This window comes from Prosopis cineraria, unplaced genomic scaffold (assembly GCF_029017545.1).
Source record: "Prosopis cineraria cultivar Desert tree isolate PC_DT_omini unplaced genomic scaffold, ASM2901754v1 PC3, whole genome shotgun sequence".
Lineage (NCBI taxonomy): Eukaryota > Viridiplantae > Streptophyta > Magnoliopsida > Fabales > Fabaceae > Prosopis > Prosopis cineraria.
The window spans coordinates 3,434,814-3,444,943 of NW_026555334.1; the positions used below are offsets into that span (position 1 = coordinate 3,434,814).

At 32.3% G+C, this 10,130-nt stretch overlaps 1 protein-coding gene across 1 annotated transcript; it reads right to left on the minus strand.

Annotated features, from left to right (window-relative positions):
- Positions 1-4,137: 4,137 nt before the first annotated feature.
- Positions 4,138-5,901, minus strand: LOC129306782 (berberine bridge enzyme-like 26). The gene has a single exon (XM_054947508.1). It carries the CDS (start codon positions 5,873-5,875, stop codon positions 4,247-4,249), a length of 1,629 nt encoding a protein of 542 aa, XP_054803483.1. The 5' UTR covers positions 5,876-5,901; the 3' UTR covers positions 4,138-4,246.
- Positions 5,902-10,130: the final 4,229 nt, after the last annotated feature.

Consider the following 10,130-nt stretch of genomic DNA (forward strand, 5'->3'; position numbering starts at 1 on the left):
TTTTTTTCTTTAAAATCATAAGAATTCAATAGCAAGTTGCAAGTTTAAATTAAAGACAATTTAGTTATTTATATTAATTCTTTAATGACAGAAAAGTCTCTAGAGACTTCAGAAGAATTATGACATTTTAAGGGATTAAAATATTATTTACATAATTCAAAAAAAATTTATTGTCATTTTCCCTTTAATCTTTATTTGCCTTTAAACTACCCATGATTTTTCAGCCTATATAAATATGTGCTTTTAATTTGTTTGAATGAATATCGTTCTAGAGTCTTCAAACTCTTCTTTTCCTCATGAGTTCTTTCTTTCCTATTAATGTTGCTGCTGTACTATCACCCTATTAGTTTTCCATGAGAATTCTGCGTAATCTTGGGAAGTTGTTGATGACTGTATCAAACTAGTTCTTATGGATAGTGTAATTGTGCATGACTCAAAATAGATATTTTTATAGGATTTTCCAACACTCCCATGCATCACCAAGATATTATTAATTAAATTGATTAATATCTATTCTATTATAAAGTTGATTAGCTTTATACGAGTAATTTTAAAACTTTCTTTTAATGTTAGTATTCATTTTCTAGTATCTCCCATTTTTGACTTGTGCAAACAAAATTCAAAAATTAAATATAAGAAATATAGCATGGATAAAATAAAAATAAGAAGCATGATCCTACCGGAACCGTCAATTAGTATTTACAAAAAATTATTCCAACATCATATGTATTCTCACGTTTCAAGCCTAGGAAAGCTATCTTTTAATTTTTTTTTAACTCTATTATTAGTAAGATATGTTGATTCAACTCCATCAAGAAGTGAGGCCAAATGTCTTCGGTAACATTTGGTTATTTGATAATCAAATCAAATAATCTAGTGCATTCAATGTCAAAACAAGGGATCATATAAGCACATGTGTGTAAAACATTTTTAAAAGTGATTTGATATTTCAAAATATAAGATACTTAGATAAAAATAAAATTTTATTAATTATTCTTGTTTTAATATTACCTTTCTCCTTCATCATACTATCTCTCTCTATTTAATGTTTCACAAATAATATTATATTAAATATCTTGTATAGATAAGGACTACCACCTCATTCTTGTTCTATGTCAAAAAATCAGTAACACTTGAGGTATACAGTTCTAGAAGCATTATCGGTTTATCGTCGACCAACTCAATCCAAAACTCCTTTTTAAAATATTAATAACTTCCATGATCATCCTTACTCTATATATATATATATATATATTTGGATTCGGTGGTGATAAATATATTCATTCAATGAGTGTTTTATATATCATGATAAGAATAGTTTAATTTAATCAAATAGTTGGCAATGATTTTGTCAAAGAATGCTCGAAAATATTAAATTTCAAATTTTTAAAAAAGACATTATAATTATAAGTGAGGTATAAGGAGTGTTCCTAATTATGTTAATTGTTTTGAATTTTTAAAGTAAAATATATATTAATAATTTTTAAGTATTAATGAAATGTAATCACTGTAATTAAAATATTGAGTATGCTTTCTCTCCACTTTTTTCCGGGCCTAATGTCACGGATGATATTTCCGTGACCGTGTAAAGACCAAGATAATGAACGGTCCGCTGGTTAGCCTCGCACAATATGGGTAAAGGGGGCGACATTAGCATTGGGGGTGTTCTGCCTCAGTCTTCGGACTGTGTGCACAACTGGTCGGGGGCTAGTGCCGCCTCCCTGATGAGCCCATGGCAGGGCGAAACCAGTGTGATCCGTACGTGGTAAGGCTTGTCCTGAGGATTATGGGGTCCTCCAGGACGCCGCACGGGCGCCGTGTGCTGCGCCAGACTCTCAGCCCGTGACAGAGTGGTATCAGAGCAGGACGTACTTTACTGCCGTGTGCGCGTGGGGTCCCACGTTGGGACTGGTCGGCCTCGGCACCGCTCCAGAAAGGCCTCCGAGCAGGTGGGTCCAAAAGTGGGGACTCGGGCGGGATGGTTGGCCGTTGTCGACTCCACTCCTGTTGGCTCGCGGGTGCGAGTGGGTCCGAAGAGTGCAGGACTCGGGTGGCCACCCAGCAAGTGAGCTGGTGTGTTTGTGGCAGTACTGTACGTACGATCCTTGGGCGGAGTCGTTCTCCCCTAGCACGAGGGCGTGCTAGATTGGGTGTGGGAGAATGTCACGGATGATATTTCCGTGACCGTGTAAAGACCAAGATAATGAACGGTCCGCTGGTTAGCCTCGCACAATATGGGTAAAGGGGGCGACATTAGCATTGGGGGTGTTCTGCCTCAGTCTTCGGACTGTGTGCACAACTGGTCGGGGGCTAGTGCCGCCTCCCTGATGAGCCCATGGCAGGGCGAAACCAGTGTGATCCGTACGTGGTAAGGCTTGTCCTGAGGATTATGGGGTCCTCCAGGACGCCGCACGGGCGCCGTGTGCTGCGCCAGACTCTCAGCCCGTGACACTAAGCTCCCTTGACTAAACAAGTTGGTCTTCATAAGTAATTAACCATTAGTTAATATCTTGGTCCAGTTTTCACGTTTGAAAAGTGTTCATTACCTAACTTAGCCTAACGATATGACTTTAGAAGTCGTGAGTTTGTTCAGATTTCTAATTTCACATCTTATTACTTATATCGTTTTTTTTTGGTTCAAAACTTATACTTTTGTTTGTCTATGATATCTATAATTTTATTAGTCTCAGTATTAATCCATATTAAATCAAAAATGTCGCATGATCATGATCATTGTATATAAAACTATTGATAACTACTTATAAATATAAGCCACATGTTTTGGTTAAAAAAGAGGCCATTTAGGGTGGAGGGAAGGGAAGCCCTCCTCCACACCTCTCTTTTAGATTTAATTTAAATAGTTCAGATTTAATATTTTTTTATTTTTATTTTTTAAAAATAAAAAATTTATATAAATTATAAAAAATTTTAATAAATTTATTTTTCAATATGGATAATCTAAATTTAATAAAAATGATCCTATAAATTTTTTATGTTAATAAATTTAAAATAAAAATAAAAATTATTAAATTTGATTCATTCAAATTAAATATAAACATCTCTCATAAGAGGTGAGGGGAAAGGCTTCCCCTAACGGAGGGGAAGCTAACTCCATTTAAACTTTTAAAGTAGCTCATCTACTCATATGTAATAAAGGTGAATGGTAGCAAAGGTCAAGGATTCAAACTCTTTCAATACATGAATACTAAGGTTTTGAAAAATCAAATCAATTATTAAAATAGGAATAGTAGTTATTTAAGAGTCAATGATGGCACAATAGTTGAATCATGAGCAGACCGGGTCATGATTAATTTAATATATCTCTGATTTTCCATGTTAAATATAACATTAGAGGTAATATTTTATGAAATATTATTCCTTTCAGTATAAAATATAAGCATTTTTCTAACTAATCTTAATTTAAAATATAAGCAATTTAATATATATATATATATATATATATATTTCTCACTTTTATCCCGTGTGATTGGTAATTAAGAGTAAAGGTGAAAAAGGAAAACAATATATATATATATATATATACATATTATGAGAATAAAAATTTTATTGGTACGCAAATTTTTTCAAAAAATAGCTCATATTTTGGATTGAAAGGAGTATTTTAAAAAATTAAATTTATAGGATGAGTTTAAATAATTTTTTTGATTTTATTGATGAAATATAACTTTTTTGGGATTTTTATTACATATCATTTATTAGTATAAAAAAATTGGAAGACAAGGTGAGAAGTTGCTTTCTCTTTAATTTAGCAAAAATATTATTATCGGTCTTCAAAAATATAATTTAAGAAAATTAATAATTTTTTAAAAATTTAAAAATAAAATAATCATGGGATGTAATATTTATATAATTCATTTGATTATTTATGATGATAAGTTATGTACTATTCAATCCCGTCTAATCAGAGACAACAATTTGTCTGGCTTTATTTAATGTTTTTGGGGAGACGCAAGGAGCATACTCTGCCAATAATAGACTAATCTCTTATGGGATACTAAGGAGATCTGAATTTTTTGTGTTCCAAATCTTCTCATTTAGTGAGTGTCCATGTTGTATGACTAAATTTAAATGAAATGTTGAGTTAAATTGTAGTTTTATACGGATACATTTCAAACATTTATCTACAACCATATGAATATCATTGGGCTAAAGTATACTTCATCTGGAATAAAATATAATGACATTAATTGAGACACTAATTAAATCAGTGAATTTATACAAATCCTCAGATTAAAGGTGGAATGCTTTGCTCGTTCCAGAAGAAGTTGCCAAGATCAACAGCAGCTTTTACTTTAGCCAATCTCTCAAAGTTGTTCTTGAAATATTTGGAACCCCAAGACGTTCTTGCTTCTTCATAGCTTGTGTTCTTATCTCTATTCACTCCCAAATCCAAGTCTCTGTAATTTAAATAAGCTCTTCTCGGATTCTCCGAAACATACGGTGTCATGTACTCGTACAATCTTCTCATCATCTCCAAGTATTTCTCATCATCACTCGAATTATCCCACGACACAATATATTGAATCCCATAATTGATCCCTTTTCTATGTGGAAATGGAGATTCTGACTCTGAAATCTCACTCATTCTTCCTCCATAAGGTGTCAGTATCAACAATGGAGAATTGTCCTCATGCAGTAGAATCTTCCATAGCCCTTTTAAACCGGACAGAGGAATAGATTGTTGTGATGTTACATAGTCCGATTTGGCTTTGAAACTAATCCGAGATGTTTGGTTCCTTTGAGTCAACAAATCAATGGAGGAATTCACTGAGAAGCCTGCAAAGTAAAGAACAGATTGAATCCAACTCATTTGCTTACAGTTATTTCTCTGCAAACCCAGTTCTGCAAAATTCTCGCTCATTAAACTCACTGCCACGTCAGCTTCTCCAAGATACAGCCCAGTGAAAGAAATTGTCACAGCTTTATTAGAAGAGGATGACGATGAACTATTCACATTTTCAATTCCCATCACTGCATGAAGAAACATCTCCCCAGGAAGCTTATCTGCAATATCTTGCCATTTCATGAATGTTATTACAGAATCATCATCATCATCATCTTCAACAACGCGTGTAGAGATATCAAAGATTGTTACTGTTTCAGGGACACGCACTAGTTTAACTTTCCATGAAGTTATAACACCAAAGCTTGATCCTCCTCCTCCTCGTATGGCCCAAAACAGATCTTCTCCCATTAACGTACGATTCAGTAACCTGCCATGAGAATCTACAATGACAGCATCAACTACGTTGTCAGCTGCTAAACCATATTTTCTGAAAATCGTACCGAACCCGCCACCACTAAGATGTCCTCCTATGCCTATTGTGGGACAGCTTCCAGCAGGGAAGCCATGAACCCTGCTTGCTTTAGCAATTGCATGATACAGTTCTCCAAGTGTTGCTCCTGATTCAACCCAAGCAGTTTCGTCTTCAAGGTTTATAGTTATGGATCTGAGGTTGGAAAAATCGAGAATTATGAAAGGTTGATCTTCTTCTTCGTGGGATGTATAAGAAAGACCTTCATAATCATGACCACCAGATCGAACCCTAACTTGAAGACCTTGTTGTTTGGAGCAGGTTATGGCTGATTGGATGTGAGAGATGTTATGTGGGGTGACAATAAGGATCGGTTTTGGTGTTGATTTGTGTGAGAACATGAGATTTCTTATGGAAGATTGAAGAATGGGTTTGAAAGATGGATTTTTTTGAGTGAATATGATTTGTGAAGTTGCATTAGGGTTTGGTGTATTTGAGGAAAAACACTGAACAAAACCATCTTCGAGGCTAATCGAAGGGAAAATGGAGATGAATAGAGGAAGAAGAAGAAGCAAAAGTTTCTGAACTTCGATGGCCATGGGCGTGTGAGTTTGAAATGTGTGGAGAAAAATGGAGGGACATGAAATGCTTTTATAATGTTGCCAAGTGAACAACATACACGTGCGTGTGTGCGTTTCATGTGTATAGCTCGAGGTATTTTTAAAATTATTATTGATGAACTTTTCTTTGGTCAAAAGTATTATGGATGGAATTAAGAAAAGAGAGAAAAACCCTTAAAGATGAATTAGAAGATTTTGAAAATTCATTTTAGAATTTATGATTTATGTGTATTTTGTTTTACTTATGGTAATTTTACATTTATTGCTATTTTTATAGGATTTTGTCGATTAATGGTATCATTCAGAATATTTACATTTAATTTTAGATTTTTTATAAATATTCTTGCATTTATTTTTAGGATTAGATTAAGGTTTATTAATAATGTCTAAAGTCTTGACTCTTTCGTATCGTATGCATTATTTGTATGAATAAAAATTGATATTATCTTACTTTTCTAAGCTTTCCCCTTCTCTCTCTAATTCTTTGTTATCTTTCACTTCTTTACCCTCCTCTTCTCCCTTTCTCCTTTCTCATTCTACATCATAAATTAGCGTAAGAGCTACGTTCTCACTTCACTTTTATTGCCAAATTGACTCTGAAAGCAAAAGGCTTCTTTTTTGAGCCATAACTGTACTTTTAATTCCAGATCTTGTTTCTTCACATTTTCACACTTTTTGCTGAGTTCTTTCCATCCAGAATCTTCCTAGAGCCAATAATCATCACAGAGAAGCTCCAATTTCAGATTATTTTAAGTTTAAATTATTTGATATGGTACCTTGATAATAAATTTAATTTATTAGGCTTTTGGATATTGCAGAGTTTTTTTTTTCCTTCTTATTTTTGCTAATCCTTTGATTTTTCAAATTCCCTCTTTTTGAAATTTCCTTATTATCCTCATTCCCTTTAATCATTTAATTTTACCCTGGATTTTCTCCCAAAAAAGAGGGGAAAAAAGCGAGAAAAAGAAAAAGAGAAAGAAAAAAGGGGGAAAAATGGAGGGATATATCACATATAAAATGGTTTTAATTTATAATATTGTTCTAAGTAGAAAGTATACATATGCTTGCATGTATGCGTTTACACATAGTTAGAGGAATTTTTAAAAATATTATGTTGGACTAACTCATTGGAATTTACGTACACGACGTGCCAAACTCTGTTGACTATAATTATTAATTGTATTTTGAATTAAACAAGTTGGTCTTTTGTAAGTAACCTGCATCAATCATGCATCCACTGAAAAATATTCTTCATTCCAACCTACAAGTTTGTTCAGATTTCAAGTTTTCTTGTCACGTCTCTTGTTTGTTTATGCCCAACTTTTATTAGCACATGCTATGTTAAAAAAAAGCAAAAGAAAACAAAAATAAAAGTACAAACATATATTTTTATTTATGACTAATTTAATTAATAATGCTTTTTTTAATTAGAATGATCACCTTAAAATTTAACTATACTTTTAATCCCTATAAATTTGTTGCTTTTTAAATTGTTTCCCTTATATTGAATTTTTGTAATTGAATTTTAACATCTAGAAATCACATTTTATTGATTCATTTTCTATTAACAATTAAACACACTAAAAAAAAAGTATTTTTTCACTTTCAACAACGATAATTAAAAATGCCAAAAATTCAATTTCTAATCACAAGAAAGGAGAAAGCAGTTGTTAAAAACCACTTACCTTGAAGATTCTTGGCCACTACCAAGCTTTGGATCACTTCCTCAAGATTAGTCAAAACAAATCATAGCAGAACTTATCTTTTCTTTTTTTCTCTCTTTTTCTATTTTTGAAATGATGAAATTCTCTCTCTTTTACTTTTTGATATGGTGCATTCACCGTGGCCAATATCTGCAACATTATTAATGTCTCAGAGGTCACAACCAGTTGATCTCCTTCCATCCAATGTGCTTTTATCAAATTTTGATACTTGTTCAAAAATTTAAAATATTTTTAATTAAATTTTATTCATTAATAAAGTAATAGCTCACTTTTCAATCAATCTTATCTTTTTATATTTACTTCTATTAAGTACCTTATAATAAATATAAAATCATTATCAATAGGAGAACTTTTGAAAAAAAAACAACAATTACACCTCAAAAGACTAAAAATATTTTACATTTTTAAATATTTAATTCTTCAAAAAATGTTTTATATTTTTTAATAAAGGGAGTAAAACTTAACTTAAACCTATATACCTTCAATTCATTTTTTAGTTAGTCAATGTGAGACTTTATCAATACATATATTCTAATACTAATGCCAATTATCTTCCAAACACTAGCTTCTCCAACTCAAGAATATATAAAACCCTTTATTTGAATATCTTCTCAGACTATTTGAATATATATATCATGGCTCATGGTGTTATATAGAAGGAACAAAACTTATATATAACTAAATGTTCAAATAAATTAGCAAAAATATTCAAGTAAAAGTGTGTTCAAATGAACTCAGGGCTAGCTCATGGTTATAATTGTTGCAAGATATATATCCTTTTCTGTGTTTTAATTATCTTGTTGAATAATGAAAAATCACAGGAAAAATATTGGGGATTGGACATAAGTTATGAATAGCAGAGATGAGAATGTTACGATGGATGTGCGGACATACACGTAAAGATAAAATTCGAAATGAGCACATACGTGAAAAAGTGAGGGTGGCACCTATTGAGGAAAAAATGGTAGAAAATCGGTTGAGATGGTTTGGGCATGTACAAAGAAGATTAAGGGAGGCACCAGTGAGAATAGTGGAACATATAACTTCGAGTCCGACTAAGAGAGGTAGAGGAAGGCCTAAGAGAACACTCTTGAAAGTTGTTGAACGTGATCTCTTAATTAATAATATTTCTAAAAGCTAAATAAATGATAGAGCACAATGACGTCTTGCAATCCATGTAGCCGACCCCACCTAATAGGATAAAGGCTTGTTGTTGTTGTTGTTGTTGGACATAAGTTATGAGGTCTGACTGAAGCAATATAATAATACAAATATTAATGTCTTTGATTTGCAAATAAGGAATTTGTTGTACGCTCTACAACGAATTGTAAACCACAATATTGCAAAACTTAAGTTTATGTCCTTGATATACTTTCCTCCAATATATTGTTGCCACCTGGATGTTTTGCCCACCTCATCAATTGACTCTCCTTTAATAGAGTTTTCCACTGTCAGCCATCAAAAATGAAAAGAAAATAAATAAACCTAATTTTTAATTTCGTCTCAAATAATCCCTGTCGGCGCCGTTGCTAGTTTTTGACCCTCACCCGATTAACCCGGCCAGTCAAGTCAGTAATTGACTCCCTTATTAAGCAAACAATGCCAAACTCTTCCTTTTATATTATATATGTAGTTTATTACAGCTGCTGGGTTCGTCATCCATCATCATCTTCAATGGCACAATATTAAATAATTATTATATATCACACAAAAAAAAAGAGAGAGAGAGAAAGAATATACGCATGGATTTTATTCGATTCAAATGCGTGAGTGTACTATTCTATGTCTTCTGTGTGTGGATGATGTGAAAATTTGAATAATGAACAAATTCCATATAGTTTAAAACGTGAAATTTTGGATGCACTATTCTCATTATTGGATCACTAACTGATCAGCCGAACAGAATTGACCACATAAAAAAGAATTTTTTTTTAATTCCATTGCCCAATATCCAAAAAAACATTTAAGATATTGCTTGTTTAGATTAATCCAAACTCCATTGTGTACAATCATTATTACCTACGATAGTCCCAAGGATACCTTAAAGATGTCTTTAATATATTTATTTAATGTGGGTGTATATTTTAGGACTCAAACTCAGGATCTCAAAGATAAACTAATCCAACTATCTTGACCAGTTAACTCAAGTGCATTTTGTTTAAAAATTTTTTTTATGAATTATGATAGAGAAGCCAACTAATGAATTGTACTTTGAACGAAATACTATGTTCCTTTGAGAGCCAAATTATACAATGTTAAGTTTTAATTAAGATAAATACCTTTTAAAACAATTAATTTTAAGTAAAGGCTATGAATTTTTGATAGTCCAAAAATGCACCATGGTTTGTGGTTGGAATTAGAATTTTTAGTTAATTTTTTAAGAGTAAGGGTGCACTTTTTGCCTCTAAATTATTTTTCGAGGAGCAATTTTATCTATGTACTTATAAGTGGGGTAATTTTATCCTTGAATTATTTTTTCAAAGAGCGTTAGACACTTTATAGAAGGGCTT

Bases quoted from the DNA above. Each gene is read 5' to 3' on its own strand.
- LOC129306782 (XM_054947508.1), bottom strand. From the start codon at position 5,875: ATGGCCATCGAAGTTCAGAAACTTTTGCTTCTTCTTCTTCCTCTATTC.